Raw genomic sequence first — 18,864 nt, 5'->3', positions numbered from 1 at the left:
GTGTGTGTGTGTGTGTGTGTGTTGAATTAACAGCCAAAGACATTGTAGAATCACTTTGTTTATCATATATAGGCCCATAAAAACACATGCTTTAATAATAACAGTATTCATAATTATACTTTTAATAAGAAGCATGGAATATCACCGGCCTACATTTATGAGGCTGCACTCCTGAAGTCAAAAGATGGCAATAATATAATGTCAATAAATGACCTGATAAATAAATATACATACAGTACTTCAGAAAGGACACATTATTTCATATAAATAAAATCAAGTATCCTAAAATAAATCCATGAGAAAAACTAAAACAATCAAATGAAGCAAGAAATACAAGGGAAAGATAAAAGTACAGTAACAGTGTTGTTTATGTACAAGACAGAAGGTCAGAAGAATGCACACCGGAGGGAGACAGTGGGGAGTTACACATCTCTACTGTTTGTGCTGTACCGCCATCTCTGTAATAGCCTGGTCCCAGATCTGCTTGTGCTACCATGCCAACTCCTTGTCACTCATTGTCATGCTAAGCATGTTTGACATGACATTGAGTGGCAAGGAGTTGACATGATGGCTTAAACAAGACTGGCACTCAGGCTAATTTGCTAACACTTCCTATGAATACGCTCTTCATAATGTATAATAAGCGCATAGTAAGTGCTCATGAATATCAATTTAATCTCTATGCATTAAAGTGCATTATACATAGCTCATAAGGCATTATACATGTGCTTGTAATGCATTATTAAGAAGCCATTCATGAGAAGTGTTACGAATTATGCACGTGGTTGTTAGATGTGGGCGATCAGGCTAGAGGGGATAGGAACCATTGTCTGGTGAGGTGAGAAGGACAATGCCACAGGAGACAGATAAGAGAGGGGGACAGGAACAGGAAGGAACCACTGAGTCATGCAGCCAGGTAGGTTTCCCCTGGAAGATTCTGGGAAAGGAACTTTGATTCTTATACCCTGTCCTGACCCACAGCCCAATGGGGCAATCCTAATAATAATAATAACATCAAGCCTGTATTATATTATCACAGTCCCTTTCACAATCTGAGTCAAAGACAATAATAAACCATAGACGTCATGTAATTTACTGATACACTATAGACAGAATGTTATGACCCATATTCAAAACACCAATGCACATTATGTAGGGGTTCTTTGTTAGACCTGTGACCTGAATGGTCCTCTCTGTAGAGTGGATGGGGAGTGGTCAATACTGTCGTTGTATTGGTTGATCGTTTATTCTGACCCCTTTCTGTTTTGAACTCTTTATTGACCCCGTACTGACCCTGTGCTGACTTCCTGTAGTGTTCCTTTTGGTAGAGCCCCGGGCAGGTTAGACCAATCGCCATCCACTGTTTCCTTGCTTGCTCCCTGATTGGTTCACTGTTGTTCTTCTGCTAGACATAGGCCTACCCTCATTCCTATCGCAACAACTTTGTTGTCTGTCACTATAATAATATATCATGTTATCATATAGTCTCTCACATCTCTCAGTCAGTGACCACTGCCAATAACCCCTATCCCACCGCTGAATGGTACAGTCCAAGTAAGGGCAATCACAAGGCACCCATAAATCCACCGGATCTCCCAACTTCAGTTAAAGAAGGGGGAGTTCAAACTGCTCTCCAAAGAAGGATATCGTCCAGCACCAAGAATGCATTAAAAGACACATATTCTCCTCCTTCCCAGGAGGTGATCTGTTGTTGGGCTGGAATGGCACAGAGCAGGGGTGTTTATTACTAGTCAGTTCTCATCAGAAGGTCCCAACTCCATAGAAGGATGGAACCGTAGAAATGCAGTACAAAGGAACTGCCTGCCTGTTGACGACAGAGAATGATTTGAAGAATTAAGACTGCCAAGTGGTAGACACACTTTAAAATCTTTTTTAAATCCTGAAGAGAGAGGATTGTAATCCGGTGTCCATGGTAAAACGATGCCTCGTTTGAAACCTGAGCCATGCTTCTTTAAACTGTGTCCTGATGGAGACCGGCTGGAGAGAGAGAAGCCCCGGGTAACGGGTAGAGGCCCCTGTGTTTCTTTCTCTTTTCACCAGATCCAGTTCCACTGCAGTGTTTGTGGATGTGTGTACAGTATTTTCATGCATGTGGCTGGTGTGCGTGTGAAACAGAAAAAGGCGTTCAGGCCTTTGCTATTCACATACTCTGATTGGCTCCAGCATTGTGGTGGGGGAGTGGTCAGTCAGACCTAAACTGCAATTCAGGCCTACGGGGGTGTGGTCACACCGTTTAAGGGTGTGGTCGGAACAATACTGCAGCACAGGTGGGTTGTGGGTGTGGTCACACCTTTTGGGGGTGTGATGTGGCTGCCAGATTCATACTGCTGTACAGGTTTTGGGGGGTGTGGTCGGACCAGTGGTAAGGGGAGTGTTCAGACTCGTAGTAAGGGGCCTGCAGCCGCAGTGAGGGGCGTGGTGGAGCCACAGTCATAGTCCACATCCACATTGGTGTGAGCCCCTCCTCCCCCCATCAGTCTGCCCCCTCCAGGATACGGCCTAGCCTCAACCTGCCTGTCCCGGAAACTCTGGATGTAACTCTGTAGAGAGAGATAGAGAGAGAGAGAGAGAGAGAGAGAGAGAGAGAGAGAGAGAGAGACAGAGAGAGAGATTAATATTGCATGTTAGAACAGTGATGAAGGATAAAGTGAGAGAGCGAGGGAGCAAGAGAGAGGAAAAGAGAGACAAAAAAATGTGATGAATGCTGATAAGACACTGAGTAAGAAGAGATGAGGAGAATGGACAGAGAGAGAGAGAGACAGAGAGACAGAGAGACAGAGAGACAGAGAGACAGAGAGACAGAGAGAGAGAGAGAGAGAGAGAGAGAGAGAGAGAGAGAGAGAGAGAGAGAGAGAGAGCAACTGAGAGAAAGAAGAGAGAGAGAGAGAGAGAGAGAGAGAGAGAGAGAGAGAGAGAGAGAGAGAGAGAGAGAGAGCGAGAGAGAGAGAGAGAGAGAGAGAGAGAGAGAGAGAGAGAGAGAGAGAGAGAGAGCACACTTGTACACTCACAGGCGATAGCACGTCCCCGTCAAAGCGTCGTATAGGGTTGGGTTTCCTGCGATAGGCGGGCTCGGGGTGCAGGGGTTTGGGAGGGTGAGAGCTGTGGGTGGAGTCTCTCTGTTGCTTATTCTTCCTCTTCCTGCTGCGGTCCCTCCGCTCCTCCTTTTGACGGATACGCATCAGCTGGACCCGCCGCTGCTGACGACTGATTATCACTGAGAGAGGGAGACGGAAGACGGGGATCAGGTATTACACACACATACTGTACACACAGTCAAAAACACACATACACACGCAATGCCACCGTGCAGCTAGGCAACAGATGTTTTAAAACGCGGACAAGAACGACCCAACACGCCCTTTGACAGTTGCCCTGCTCCACATGATTGTGTTCTGATTGTGTTCATCTTTTTATCTAGACTAGACAAGCAGAGCCAGGCACCATCTGGCAGCCAGGGAGTTCACCCAGCAATAATCTGCTTCACTCTCTCTCTCTCTCTCTCTCTCTCTCTCTCTCTCTCTTCCCCTTAAGCTACCTGCTCTTTGTCTCTCCCCCTCCCTCTCTTTTTCTCTTTGTTTCTCACTCTTATTCTCATCTTTGCTTACATTTGGGCGGCAGGTAGCCTAGTGGTTAGAGCGTTGGGCCAGTAACCCGGAAGGTTGCTGGATTGAATCCCCGAGCTGACAAGTTCAAAATCTGACGTTCTGCCCTTAAGCAAGGCACTTAACCCACTGTTCCCCGGGCTCCGAAGACGTGGATGTTGATTAAGGCAGCCTCCCGCACCTCTCTGATTCAGAGGGGTTGGGTTAAATGCGGAAGACACATTTCAGATGAATTTTATTCAGTTGGACAACTGACTAGGTATCCCCTTTTCCTTTCAAGCACCTCTCTCTCTCTAATAAATAGCTCTGTCACTCTCAAAATAAAAAGTCCACAACCTTTAGCATTGACGTCAGTGTAACCTTTCCAGCCCCAGATCTCAGACTCACCCTTGGTGTGGGAGTATCCCTCTGCTGTCACCTTCCACTGTATTAGCACCCCCAGGAGCGTCAGAGCAGGCCACACCCCCAGCACCACCCAGGTGATCCAGCAGACGGGTCTCCCTCTGGGCGCCGCTTTCACCCTCTCATACAGGTACAGCACCAGGGCAAACAGCTCCACAAAGTAGTCCAGCGCCACGGTGATCACCGCCGCCCCGAACACGGCCGTGGACACGGTGGTGAAGAATCGCTGCCATTGGAGGGTGAGAACGGCGAACAGCATGCCCAGGCCGAGCAGCACCCCCAGGGGGACCCAGACCGACCTCGGGGGGCTGTTCGACAGCTCTTCCATGCCCACCAGGGTAGCCACAGCCACCAAGAGGCCCAGGAGGAGACCCACCATGAAAAGACCGACGGAGCGAACCAGCATGGTGACCAGGCCACAGAGGGTGCCGATGCCCAGGCCGATGCCCACAGAGGCCTCAACACTGAGCTGGGTGTCCAGGACGCGCTCCTTATAGCACAACATGAAGATGACGATGGAGCCGAACATCAGGCCCGTCAGGAACATCACCGCCTTGAAACAACGGTACCCTGAGGAGAGAGAGAGACAGGGAGTTCTGTCTTGAGCATAGAGATCCACCATATTGTGTTCCATTTAATTCTGCGGTCTTGAGATTGTCTTGTTTGACCATCTCTGTCATATGTTTACCGTGGCAATGTACATACATGTACCAAGTCAATAGTTCTATTCAATTAAATTGGATTGGGAAAGCGGGAGACACATTTTTATCTGAGAGAGAGAAAGAGAGAGATGGGTGAGAGAGAGAAAGAGAGAGAGAGCGAGAGAGAGAGAGAGCGGAGATGATTACCCTATGCATAGCCCCGGAGCGGCTAAATTCTCCAGAATATTAGCCCAGTGATGCTTACATAAGATCATCACTTGCGCTTCACTTGTAATCCCTGTTTATAATAGTGTCAGAGAGGTTCTGCAGCAGTGACAGATGAACATTACCATTGAGACTAGTGAAACAACCCTTAGTGTTTCCAAGGAGGAAGGAGCTATGACCATACTACCGCTACAAAGAATCCCTTTTGCTCACCGAAGAAGCAGTAGATGATGCCGAAGAGGCAACACATGGAGCACACGACGGAGGGAACCACTTTGTAGCGCCGGCCCGTCTCCTCGCAGCCGTCCAACCGCTCAGGGTTTAGGTCCTGAGGGGGCGGGGCCAGCTTGAGCCCCAGCGTTTGCAGCGTGGACGTCATGGCGACCAGAGAGTGATGGAGTGATGGAGAAAGTGAGAACGAGAGATGGAGGGATTGGGGTTTTCAGGAGAGGGAGGAGTAGGGCAGGGAAGATTAGGGAGCATTTCCCATCCACAAGAATCCACCTGTAGAGAGAGAGAGAGAGAGAGAGAGAGAGAGAGAGAGAGAGAGAGAGAGAAAGAGAGAGAAAGAAAGCGAGAGAGAGAGCGAAAGAGAGTGACAGCGAGAGAAGGACAACGTTAGACATGTATGCATTTACTATAGTTGTTGCAAAAACCTCCACACACACACACACAGGTGTTAAGTAGAGCAGTGATCAAGAGTTACAGAGGACAGGCTCCGTCATGTTTGGATCAGGCATTTAAGTATGAATATCATCTCTCAACACAGTGGAACAAACATCAGAGACACAGTCATATTGCTCTACACGCATGTTCTTCTATTTGAACAGTGACTGACTCACTCTCACACAAAGACACCGACATGTGCTTCATTAAAGCTCACACCCAACGACCTCGTTCCCCTCATTCCCATTCTTCCTCCTTTGTTCTCTCTCTCCCCGTCTCTCTGTCTCTCCAGCCTTCTGTGCGAGGAGGTTTCTGGGTCAGATGTTGGGTGTTACATAAGGAGCCCAGTGTGTGTTAGCGAGCTAGTCTGACTCTCACTGGAGCTGGTGAGATATTCATGAGCTCCATATTGTTCCCAGCATGCATCACGTCACCTCCCCGACACCTCGCTATCACTCACCCTCACCTAAACTTCACCCCTCCCCCTTGCGTCTCTCTCTCTCTCTCTCTCCTTCCTTTCTTTCCTCTCCCCCTCTCCTCAACTTTCTCTCCCCTTCCGTCTCCTTCTCTCTCCCTTTCCCATGGCAGGTTTCATTATTTCTCTCCCAGAAGGTGTGGCTCTGACAGCTATGGGGTTACTGCAAACAGGTTTCACACCATTTAACATCATAGAGGTGAAGATGCTGCTTGGGTAGACAGTATTAGCATGTCAGCATTTACCAAGGCCTCTGCATATGCATCAACCAGAAAGCCAGGTGTGTGTGTGTGTGTGTGTGTGTTTGTTTCTCTATATGGCTCAGTGCCAGTGTCAGGCCTGATCAATGGCCCAGCATGAAGCTATGTGTCTGAAGTGATGTACCATCCACCTGAAGGGAGAGGTTGTCTGAGGCAGAGTAAACACATTGGTATGAATGAACTGAAGCTGCAATAGGTCTCTGTGGGATACCGTGTCTACCGTCCTCTAAAGATGGAATAGGAGGAGTAAGGGAGAGCTCTGGGAGAGAACCTAGTGAAACATCAATGGATCCCTGGCTGACTCTACAGTATCAACTTGGATTTATGAAATCCTCCCTGAGGTATGGGTTAAAAATAGAATTGGGTTGGAGGCCTTCTCTTTTGCACTACGCCAACATGTACTGCGCTGAAACAGGATTGGACAGGACTCTATGTATGCAGTAGGTGTGTAGACGACATGATTAGCTATTACGTTATTACATTAGGAAACATGTCTAGTAGGGTTGCTATTTCAGACGGAAGTGGACAAGGAGAATAGGATCCCGCTGTCTTCTGACGCTGACTAAATCCTTCCAAACCCATAAGTCACATCTAGCCCCTAGCCGCTCTCCTCTCATCCAAATATGTTATAATAATAATCATCTTTCCGTGTGGATTACTCCATCTCTGCTGAACACCCGAGAGCGGAATGGAACGCCACTAAGCTGTTCTAGAAGCAGATCCAGGGTTAGAATAGAGAGTTTCTATGTTCACAAGAGATCATCTGTTGAAAACCACAGTTCAGTTGAAAACAGCTTGGCATTCTTCCACAATAACAAATTCCCACTTCCTGTCTATTGTCATGACGACAGGAGGATGTTTGGATTCAGAGCATGTCCTTGTCCAAGTTGCTTGTCTGACCAATGGGAGAACTGCCTAAACCACCATAGCAACAGTCAGAGAGCCAATCAGTGCCAGTCTGGCTTGTTCCTCTCTGTTGTTTAGTATCTCTCCGTCCTCTCCTGTCTACTTGTTCACAGCCTTTCAGCTCTCTCCCTTTGACAAGTCCCCCCTCATGTCAGATGTAAACAATGACTCAAGATACAGAACACACACATCGTGGCCTTGCTGGATTATTTTGCCTCACATTCATCTAGTTGTGACAAAAGACTAGAGTGCGTTGTGACAGTGTGAGCCCCGAATCACACGGGGAGATGTCCGTCAACGGCGTGAAATTGGTGTGCGAGAGTAGCGAGCGTCAATTCACATACACTACGTAGCGTATGCTAGCTCACGAACGTGGGGAGAGTTGTAGCTTGGAAACCCGAGCCGTTTATAAAGAACTAGATAAGTCTCGTTCTTTCTACAAAACAGTATTCTCTCTTGAAATCCGAGTACCTCAAGTTATCCAGCCGTAACCTGCCTATTGTCATGACGACAGGAGGATGTTTGGATTCTATGGTCGAAATCAACAGGCAGCAATTTTTTCACTGATAATGAGAAACCTTAGCTTTCAGCCCGATACATTTTAAACTACATAGTGTAGTTAGCACAGGGAAGACCATAACAATTCCTCTTAATTATTTTTCTACAAACGACCCATTCCATCTTTAGACCACATTTGATTAATTCGAACCAAGGCACGTGCTAACCATGGACTTTGTTTGAACTTTATTAATCAAATCGGCTTTAAGCCGATGCCAAAACTAGAGGCTGGTGTGGAATAGTGTTAGATCCTAAATTTAGGCCCAGCCATTTAAGCTCCATATGGAGTGTCTATACACTGGTGATTATCTGGACAGGGTGGAAACTGCAAACACACTCATTGAATCGCTTTCCACATATCTTTTTTAGAGCAGAATCATTCTAGTAACTGGGGTTTTTCCTGGTAAGGTCACAGGTTCAGGGCAAACTCAGGATCTAAGAATATCATATGATAGAGGGCAATGTGGTGTGGATAAAACCATGGTATATATACACTGTAGGTGCTGTGAAGTGTAGCAGCCTATCCTGTGAGATGGGTGGAATCTGTCCACTGCCCAGCAGCATCATGTTCTAGTCCAGCAGAGATCCAGCTGTGTTAATACCCAACGGGCCTGTGTGTGTGTGTGTGTGTGTGTGTGTGTGTGTGTGTGTGTGTGTGTACTGTCTATGACTTCCCCTCAGCCAGTGGGGCAGACAGCTGTACTTGCTGACATCTCATCTGACAGATGCTCAAATCTTCTCAGCCATATGTTAACAGACAGCATTAATATAGCTGCTGTGAACCCCCTTTATGTGGTGTCTGCTGGTGTGGACAAATTAGAGACCTCACTGAATGGACTGTGGGCTTTACAGGTCAACCTTGTCATAGGAAAACGACATAAGCATATGTGGAAAAAAGGCATGTTGACAACATTATACTGTACCTGACTCCCACTTCTACTTAGGAATGAATGTTCAAAAGGCACAAAATAAATACGTTTTGATACATTTGTGACTCCTATGCCACTACTTTCTGCAGCGTTTTTCCTCATGAATGTTGTTCTGGAGGCAGCTCTGCAGAGTGGTCACTAGCTGGCAAAGCCACAAAGTTATGAAATCAGATTTTAAACCCAACCCTAACCTTAACCACACTGCTAACCCTCATCTTAAATTAAGACCAAAAAGCTCATTTTAGTTTTCATAAATTGTATTGAACTGAATTGAGAGAGAGCAGGTTTAACCAGAGGGAGAGGGGTGTGTATATATATATATATATATATATATACACACACTCACCCACACCCAGCTGCACCTCTCCTCTGGTCAAACCTGCTCCCTCTCTCTCAATTCAGTTCAATTCAATTCAAAGGGCTTTATTGGCATGGAAAGCCGGTATGAGGGTTTGTGCTCAGGCTATAATCACCTCCAGACTGAGGGTTTGTGCTCTCTCTCTCTCTACTCATTCCAGGGTTTTACTTTATTTGTACTATTTTATACATTGTAGAATAATAGTGAAGACAAACTATGAAATAACACACATGGAATCATGTAGTAACCAAAAAAGTGTTAAACAAATCAAAACACATTTTAGATTTTAGATTCCAGCCACCCTTTGCCTTGATGACAGCTTTACACACTCTTGGCATTCTCTCAACCAGCTTCATGAGGTAGTCACCTGGAATGAATTTCAATTAACAGGTGTGCCTTTTTTGAAAGTTAATTTGTGGAATTTCTTTCCTTCTTAATGTGTTTGAGCCAATCAGTTGTGTTGTGACAAAGTAGGGGTGGTATACAGAAAATAGGAATTCTGACGCAAAAACCAGGTATACAGTCGCAAAAACCACCAAGCGCTATGATGAAACTGGCTCTCACGAGGACCGCCACAGGAAAGGAAGACCCAGAGTTACCTCTGCTGCAGAGGATACGTTCATTAGAGTTACCAGCCTCAGAAGTTGCAGCCCAAATAAATTCTTAAAGGTTCAAGTAACAGACATCTCAACATCAACTGTTCAGAGGAGACTGCGTGAATTAGGCCTTCATGGTTGAATTGCTGCAAATACACCACTACTAAAGGACACCAATAAGAAGAAGAGACTTGCTTGGGCAAAGAAACATGAGCAATGGACATTAGACCAGTGGAAATCTGTCCTTTGGTCTGATGAGTCCAAATGTAGATTTTTGGTTCCAACTGCCGTGTTTTTGTGAGACACAGAGTAGGTGAATGGATGATCTCCGCACGTGTAGTTCCCACCGTGAAGCATGGAGGAGGAGGTGTGATGGTGCTTTGCTGGTGACACTGTCCGTGATTTATTTAGAATTCAAGGCACACTTAACCAGCATAGACACAGCATTCTGCAGCGATACACCATCCCATCTGGTTTGTTTGACTATCATTTGTTTTTCAACAGCACAATGACCCAACACACCTCCAGGCTGTGTAAGGGCTATTTGACCAAGAAGGAGAGTGATGGAGTGCTGTATCAAACGACCTGGCCTCCACAATCACCCGACCTCAACTCAATTGAGATGGTTTGGGATGAGTTGGACCGCAGAGTGAAGGAAAAACAGCCAACAAGTGCTCAGCATATGTGGGAACTCCTTCAAGATGGTTGGAAAAGCATTCCAGGTGAAGCTGGTTGACAGAATGCCAAGAGTGTACAAAGGACCATCAAGGCAAAGGGTGGCTACTTTGAACAATCTAAAATATATTTACATTTGTTTAACACTTTTTTTGGTTACTATATGATTCCATATGTGTTATTTCATAGTTTTGATGTCCTCACTATTATTCTGCAATGTAGAAAATAGTAAAAATAAAGAAAAATCCTGGAATGAGTAGGTGTCCAAACTTTTGACTGGTACTGTATATATATACATATGTGTGTGTCTGTACAGAGGGATGACAGTGAAAGGGGTGGTATCTCTCAGTACAATAGCTCTGCCATTTCTGATTGATTCTAGTGGGATGGGGAAGAGAGGGCAAAGAGAGGGGCTAGGAGGGACAGGAAACCATGGCTTTAGTCAGCCCCAGATCATCTTGCTGAGCGCCTCAGCTCTTAGCAAGACGGAGATGAATATGTTTGACTGTGTGTGTGTGTGTGTGTGTGTGTGTGTGTGTGTGTGTGTGTGTGTGTGTGTGTGTGTGTCTGCAACGCTCATAAGCCTCATTCACGACCAGGACCAATCTCTATAGTACTCTCTGAGAGAGTTGCTCTTAGCTGCTTCTACACCTGCATTGCTTGCTGTTTGGGGTTTTAGGCTGGGTTTCTGTACAGCCCCTTGTGACATCGGCTGATGTAAAAAGGGGCTTTATAACTACATTTGATTGATTGATGTGTGGCACCACAGTGACGTGACTGTATGTTTAGGATGGAAATGTCAGTGCTTCTGTATAAATGTCATCAAAGCCTTCAAGAAGAGGCTCTGACTAACAATGTGGGTGAGAATTCTAACAAAGTCTTCCGTCAGTCTCATTTAGACGCAACAATGATCAGTACTGAATGGTGTATGTGGGTGACTATGTTTCTGCGTCTGCGCCACAGTCATCGTGACTGACGCCTAGCCAAAGCGTGTACCAAATAAGTAGCCCAGTGAATGACTGGAGATACGCTGACACACACACACAGTCCAGATCCCCCCCCCCTTCCCCCCGCACAGCCCACTCAAGCCTCCTCCTCTTCCTGCAAAGCCGTTGTCGTGCTACAGCCTGGCAGTGCAGTCTGGAGGTGATGTAACCAAAGATGTAACCATGCTGACTGGTGACTACCCACAACCCCACCGTACAGGAACTGGACTCGCTCCAGTCTCCACACACAAGCAGCAGGACATCAGCTGCATCCCAAATGGCACTCTACTCCCAATATACTGCACCACTTTTGACCTGAGCCAAGTGCACTAAATAGAGAATAGAGTGTAATTTGGTACGCAGACATAATATAATACTCATCCTCCTACAGCTCCACAGACACCTTTTGATATATGTTTAAGGACAGTATGTACCTTGGTGTGGGGGGGTTGTGTGTGTGAGAGAGTGGCTGCCTCCATTACTCCATTAGCAGATTGCACTAACCTATTTAGTCATCTCAGTGTTCTTGTCAATACAAACAAATGTGTCACTATAGATGACAGTCTCTCTCTTTCTCACAATTACACAGTGTCGTGAAAAGAACACCAGTGGACATGTCACCGTGTATGATCATCCCACTGTAGTGAGTGGGCAACAGCAATAGCTGTGACACGTGTGATACCCAGCACAGGCTTGGCTTCCAATGCCAACCATATTTAACCTTTATTTAACTAGGCAAATCAGTAAAGAACAAATTCTTATTTACATTGACGGCCTACCCCCGGCCAAACCCGGACGACGCTGGGCCAATTGTGCGCCGCCCTATGGGACTCCCAATCACAGCCGGATGTGATACAGCCTGGATTCGAACCGGGGACTGTTGCACTGAGATGCAGTGCCTTGGACCGCTGCGCCACTCGGGAGCCATATAGGATAACTCTCATATGTACGCACCCGCATACACTCTTTGTAGCGTTTCCCAATCTCAAAGGGACATGTTGAAAAAGAACATGGGGTGAGAGCAGGAAGTGAATTACATGGATGAGACCTGAGACCACACAGAAGAAAGAAAAGAAAGGGTGAATAAGAGTGAAAAAGGAGAACAAGAAAAAGAAAGAAAAGCAAGAAAAAGAAAGATAGAAGGCCAGATCTACCAATGGGCTCCCCATTCCCCAGTGTTTGCTTACATAACCACTTCATAATGCATTACTCACTATGTTACTATGTTACTGTGTTGTTGCTGCTGTGGGCTTTAGTCTGTCGCTGCTACTAAATGTCTTTTATAGACTCCATCAGATGATTTCTCACTGTGTTATTGCTGCTGTGGGCTTCTGGTCTGTCGCTGCTACTGAATGTCTTCATAGGGTCGCCCAGATGTTCTCTCACTGTTTTGGAGCTAGGAGGACAATTAGTGTGCTTTTCAAAAAATACAATGAAGCAAGCGCACACATTTTCTTCAGGAAATATACACTTTCACGTTCTATTTATTCCATCGGGTGTAATTATATTTTTATGTCCAATCCCACAGATACAAAATGGTGGCTGTGTTGCCGGTCGCTTTCCTTTTTTTGCTTCTGATCTCCTCCTTCATCAACTTCATAATCAGTAGTCTGATCAAGTAAGATTGCATCATTCCATTCTCTCTTTCTCTCGTCTCCTCGGTCTTGCCCGTCTCCCTTCCCCTATTGGTAGCTACAGATATCTTTGGGTTCACCGGTCTTATCTCTTGTTCTCTCCCCAATTGAATTAAGGGCATAATCAAAAGAAACAACCTAGTGCAGCAGCCACGAGGTTATGTAGAACGTTTTGAGATCAATGTAGCCTGGCTGGTCCCAGATCTGTTTCTGCTCTCTTGCCAACTCCTTATGGAATTGTTATGCCAAACGTGTTTGGCTTGACAATGACACCAAAGGAGTTGGCAAGAGCACAGACAGATCTGGGACCAGCCAGGCTAGGATGAATGTACGATGCCCACATATTTATTTATTTCACCTTTATTTAACCAGGTAGGCTAGTTGAGAACAAGTTCTCGTTTACAACTGCGACCTGGCCAAGATAAAGCAAGGCAGTTCGACACATACAACAACACAGAGTTACACATGGAGTAAAACAAACATACAGTCAATAATATAGTAGAAAAATAAGTATATATAAAGTGAGCAAATGAGGTGAGATAAGGGAGGTAAAGGCAAAAAAGGCCATGGTGGCGAAGTAAATACAATATAGCAAGTAAAACACTGGAATGGTAGATTTGCAGTGGAAGAAAGTGCAAAGTAGAAATAGAAATAATGGGGTGCAAAGGAGCAAAATAAATAAATACAGTAGGGGAAGGGGTGGTTGTTTGGGCTAAATTATAGATGGGCTATGTACAGGTGCAGTAAGGTGCAGTAATCTGTGAGCTGCTCTGACAGCTGGTGCTTAAAGCTAGTGAGGGAGATAAGTGTTTCCAGTTTTAGAGATTTTTGTAGTTCGTTCCAGTCATTGGCAGCAGAGAACTGGAAGGAGAGGCGGCCGAAGGAGGAATTGGCTTTGGGGGTGACCAGAGAGATATACCTGCTGGAGCGTGTGCTACAGGTGGGTGCTGCTATGGTGACCAGCGAGCTGAGATAAGGAGGGGCTTTACCTCGCAGGGTCTCGTAGATGACCTGGAGCCAGTGGGATTGGCGACGAGTATGAAGTAACTGAAGGAAGGCCAATGAACTACTGATAGAATTCCGTGAGGTGTGTGACAGACTGGTCACAGATTTAGATCGCACACTTCCTATCAGAGCCACTTTCCGACGAAGAGCTGTAAAACTCGTGGAACGGACGCAAGGGTTTAGCGGCGATAACAGTGACAGTTATCAATCAATATAGCTGTTCAGTTCAACCTCTAAAGCTGCCCGCACATGTCGATCAATATCCATCACTGATGTCTGACTGACTGTGGTCGCTGTGGAAACGTGACAGGCTGCGCCGCCGTGGTAACTAGGACAGCGGTGGTGGCAAGAAAGATCATTGGTGTGTATGTCAACACCATAGAGAGGGCACCGTGAGAGACGGTGTCTCATGTGTTTCCCCCACACACAGTCCCGTAAGAGCCAGGCTGCTGTGCTGGGGCACCATAGGGACACTGAGAAACACTTGAGGGGGCGGTAGATAGTGTTTCAACTAAAATGTCAAATCCTACCAGAGAAAGGAGACAGGGTGTTAGACTTGGCCGCTTCAGGCTCGTCGTTGGCCTATTTATTTGTCCTCTGGCTCTGGTTGTGATACTAGGCTCAGGCAGAGCTTCTCCGTGGAGGCCCAGGCAGAGCGGTGTGGACCTGGGTTAGACAAGGATGTCTGGCCTGGGGGATCACCTGGTTAGACTGTCGGTGGCCCAAAGGTGGCACATAATGGGCAAAATAAAAATGATTCTACTTCAGTAAATCCTGCCTGGCATAGCAGATAATGGCATAGTGACAGCAACTGTCACGTTAAACCCAATTGGCGCTCATCAATGGGTCAGCTAGCCAATCAGACTGGATGGACTCGAAATCTCTTCATTCTGCCCATAAAAGGGGTTGGTGGTGATGGTGGGGCGGATCCGGGGGCAGATAGAGAGCGACGGGTTTATCTATGAGAGCTTTGTGTGTCAGCGGACATGGCCATGAATGCTACCAATTGTTTTCCCCAGCAGACTGCGGAGGCTGCAGCTCACACACTCTCTCTGGAATGGAGTTCCTTTGAAGTCGTTAATGAACTGAACAGACCACTTAACGCATCTCTCAAAAGAGACCAAGGCAGTCTAGTGGGAATCTAAGGGAGTTGAATTCCTTCTGTGTGTGGACCTAGAGGTGACTTGCAGTGGTTTATTATTCACATATAAGAGTCTCTCTCTCTACTGACTCTTCTAATTGAATCGATTCACCTGTATTTATTCATTTATTCCCTAGGACAAATGATTGAGGTCCAGAAACAAGGGCTAGACCTTAGGCAGTTGTAAATCTAAATTCAGCGTATTACTGTTTATGCCCTTCATACTTATGATTCAGTTAGTCCCAGTCTGTGTCAGTCTGATCTGGTGTTAATCTTGGTGTGTGTGTGTGTGTGTGTGTGTGTGTTCTGAACGTAGACAGATAATGTGATTGAGACCTGCTATCTGTAGCCAGGGGGAAGGACAGCAGAGGGCTGGATTAACGCTATTACAATCCCATCTCATTCACACCCCTGGTGCATACACGCTTCACCTCTCCTCAATTCACCTCCCTTTCCCTTATTCACTCTCTCCACCTCTGTCTGTATCCCACAACTTTTATAGTGCGTCTTCTGCCATCATTCCTTCATACGTGTACATCCCATTCCCCGACTCTCTCTATCACTTCCCCACGTTCCCTCTACTCTTCTCCCTCCATGTCCCCCCGCTCCTTTCGAGTGTGGACGCTGTTATTAGTCTTTACCTAGCGTTGTCATTGTTACGTCACTGGGACAGTTGACCAACAAAGGCTCCGTCTCCACGCCGTCTCCATGATGCTCCTGCAGTATAGGCCCCTCGGTGGGTCACAACACTTCCCCTCACCGCACCCCTACACGCTCTCTCTCCCTGTGCACCCCGAGGAAGGAGTTCGATAGAATCCAAAGACCTCCCGCTCTCGACCATTCAGGAACTGTATCTTTGCTGCGGAACGATTCCCCTCACCACATCCTCCTCCCTCTATACTCTCCAATGTGTGTTTCCTCTCCTCGTCTCTTTTCTTCGCAATGATTTGAAATGAATGACTGGGTGATTTGTTCCTCGAATTCAGAGGCAATGATGGGAAGGGAATGAGAGGAAGTCGTGCACTTTAACTACTGGCAGCCTGACACTTAGCCATCATTCGACCACACAGAGTAGGCAATAAAGATATCTCTCTCTCTCTCTCTCTCTCTCCGAATTAAGTTATTTCATTTAACGCAACATAATCAAAAAAATATCTCAGCAGCTCATCAGGACATGGGATTAGAGCATCATAGTTACGCTCATCTCCATAATTAAAACTAATTCCTTCATCTCCATAAATCTGTGTACAAAAAGGTCACACAAAGGAGGATTTCAGAATGTAAAACAAAACACCTGTCTGATAAGCGATACCACATTCCTGTTTGTGTGCATGTCGAGGAAGGACTTTTGCTTTTCAGTTCCTTAATTCAGGCTGCACACTCATATGACCCCTGACCTCTAAACTAGCACTGTCAAATAGCAACACAGCAACGACCTCTGTCATGAATCAATCAATCTTCTTCATGAACTCCCTCATCGATGGAGCTATCATGCAATTCAATCAACACGGGGATTAATGAATGGAATAAATCCATTCAATTGGACTTGTTTTTGCTGTTAAAAGAACAATGCTTCCATTGGTCGATATGACAACACGTGACAGTTAGGATGCCAATAAAGGGTCACGATGAGGACAGATGGACAGCGCTAATTAGATGGTCACTCAGCCACAGCGTTTTGTTCCTACGGTAGGTCTATTGACATCGACTGGCGCTGCCTGGCCTGTTCTGAGAAGGGGTTGGAACAGGACAGGTCAGAGGTCAGGATAATGAAGTGGAACCTGGGTGGTTCAGCTTTCCAATTGGATCAGTGTCTGGGCACGGCTGTTCCACTGCTGCCGTGGAAATCAATGGGCAACGTGCAGCTTTATCTCCACCGCTGACACACACGTACGCATGCACGCACACGCACACACCTTTCAGTGTGCGTGAGAAAGAAAACATGTCCATGTGTTATCATAGCCTGCGATTTCTCTGGAAGGCAGATGTTTACACTAGCAGAGAATCTACACTGAACATGAGAAATATGGAGAGAGAGTGAGAGATCGGAAGAAAGAGCGAGAGATTTAAAAATGAGAGAGACACAGACGCCAGATTGTTGTCAACAAGGCTCAAGATGCTGTCTGTTTTGTTTTTCCCTCTAGGATCAGTCAAACCAGTGTGCACCACCAACAGGCTAAGGAAGCCCTCACGGCGTGAAGGCTGTGGGGTTGACAGATTGACTGCCTCACTAGAATAATAATACACAGACAGCCATACAGTGATATCCTGTCTGTTAGGTGACAGAGCAGGTAGTATTATCTTCAATGTGTTTACCCTGTGACTCAGTGACAACTGGACGCTTTCTTTCCACAACACACCAGTGAGACCTAAAGACTTAGTTTCCCTGAGCTAATAGCCTTTAGCTCAGTGGGCTATTCCACAGCAGAGGTGCGCAGACGACCTGGGCTGAAACCCAGTCAGTCACTCACACAGGCTTAGCCTACCTATCTATTTAGACTGGATGTACGGGTACGGCGGTGGCATTTCCCTGGTTTGCGCTTTATAATAGATTACGCTAGGTTGACTACCCAAAGCGTCTACACCACATTTGTATTGTAATGTAACGGCCAATGACCCCGTGATAGAAGCACCATTGATTGGAATGGAATCTTTGCACACTTGTGCTTTGTGGACATCATGGACAATGCAGAAATTAAATGATGGTGGAATTGATGCTATAGTACCGTCGGACTTGTAGAGGTCTGACCTAATTAATTAGACGTAAACAATCATTCCGTAGGATCAAATAATGCGAAAACAACTTTCGTTTGACATTAGCGACCGAACCATAGCGAACCAATTGTCATCGCAGCCGTTGAGTAGCTAGGCCAGTGGAAAGCGGTTCGGCCTGGGATGCCCGCGGCATGGAATGTCCATTCGAATGGTTCCTATGATGAACAAATGAAGAGGCGACCCGTCTGCGGCAACTCACCATCGAAAAGCCTCAGCATCCTACGAAGCACTGCCCCGACCATTCTGTCCGCATCTTGTCCAAAAACGACTCCTTCAGCATCCCTCATTGTGTTACTCACCCCCTATGAATAGGATAGACAGTCAAAGCCCCACAAGGGCGCGACCGATGATTCTAGCTACTCCGGTTAATCCAACGAAGCCAGGCACACATAACAACCGTAGCCTAATTCAAACATATACAGTGACTAGTCTACATGATATAACATATACTATATTTGTATAGCAACATTTTAGAGATGTATCCTACATCTTCGTCCAATCCACATTCGAGGCTTTGCAGAGTGCCGACAAAAATCATATGAGCGTCCAGGGTGTACAGAGGAGACATATCGCATCAGCAGGCTCAATAGGCTCATGCCGGGGCATACCATTCTAGGGAAAAGTGCAGGGCTGGATGGAGGAGGATAAGAGGGAGGAAGCGCTACAGGACAAAATATGGAGGACATATTTTGACCCATGTGAGATGTTCTGCATACAATTTTTTGTAAAACTATTCTAAACATCGAATAAATATGAATATTTAACTAAATTACATCCAGTGTTCTGAGTTGCCTTACGTAGCTGTGGTCCATAGGCTACTTAATATGTCTAGGTTGGCTATGGGCCTATAATATAGCCCTCGTGTGAGATGTAAACTGTAGGCCTAATCATCCATAAAACTGCCGACAGTATTGGTGCCTATGTGGCCTGTAATGTAAACAATTGCTTCAACAAGTTACACATTTGTTAGGTTCTAAATAAATAAAATAAAGTACATTTGTTGAAACCA

General features: G+C 46.1%; 1 protein-coding gene across 1 annotated transcript; it reads right to left on the bottom strand.

The window, feature by feature from the left end:
* Positions 1-42: 42 nt before the first annotated feature.
* LOC115196035 (transmembrane protein 198-B) lies at positions 43-18,472 on the bottom strand. The gene is made up of 5 exons (XM_029756499.1): positions 18,055-18,472; positions 5,105-5,395; positions 4,011-4,595; positions 3,030-3,235; positions 43-2,561 (listed from the first exon to the last, which is right to left on the bottom strand). The coding sequence occupies exons 2-5, from the start codon at positions 5,268-5,270 to the stop codon at positions 2,397-2,399; spliced, it is 1,122 nt and encodes a 373-aa protein (XP_029612359.1). The 5' UTR covers positions 5,271-5,395; positions 18,055-18,472; the 3' UTR covers positions 43-2,396.
* Between the last annotated feature and the right edge of the window lie 392 nt (positions 18,473-18,864).

Source organism: Salmo trutta, chromosome 6 (assembly GCF_901001165.1).
Source record: "Salmo trutta chromosome 6, fSalTru1.1, whole genome shotgun sequence".
NCBI lineage: Eukaryota > Metazoa > Chordata > Actinopteri > Salmoniformes > Salmonidae > Salmo > Salmo trutta.
The sequence above is the reverse complement of the archived record's forward strand: the minus strand, read 5'-3'. Positions and strand labels throughout refer to the sequence as shown.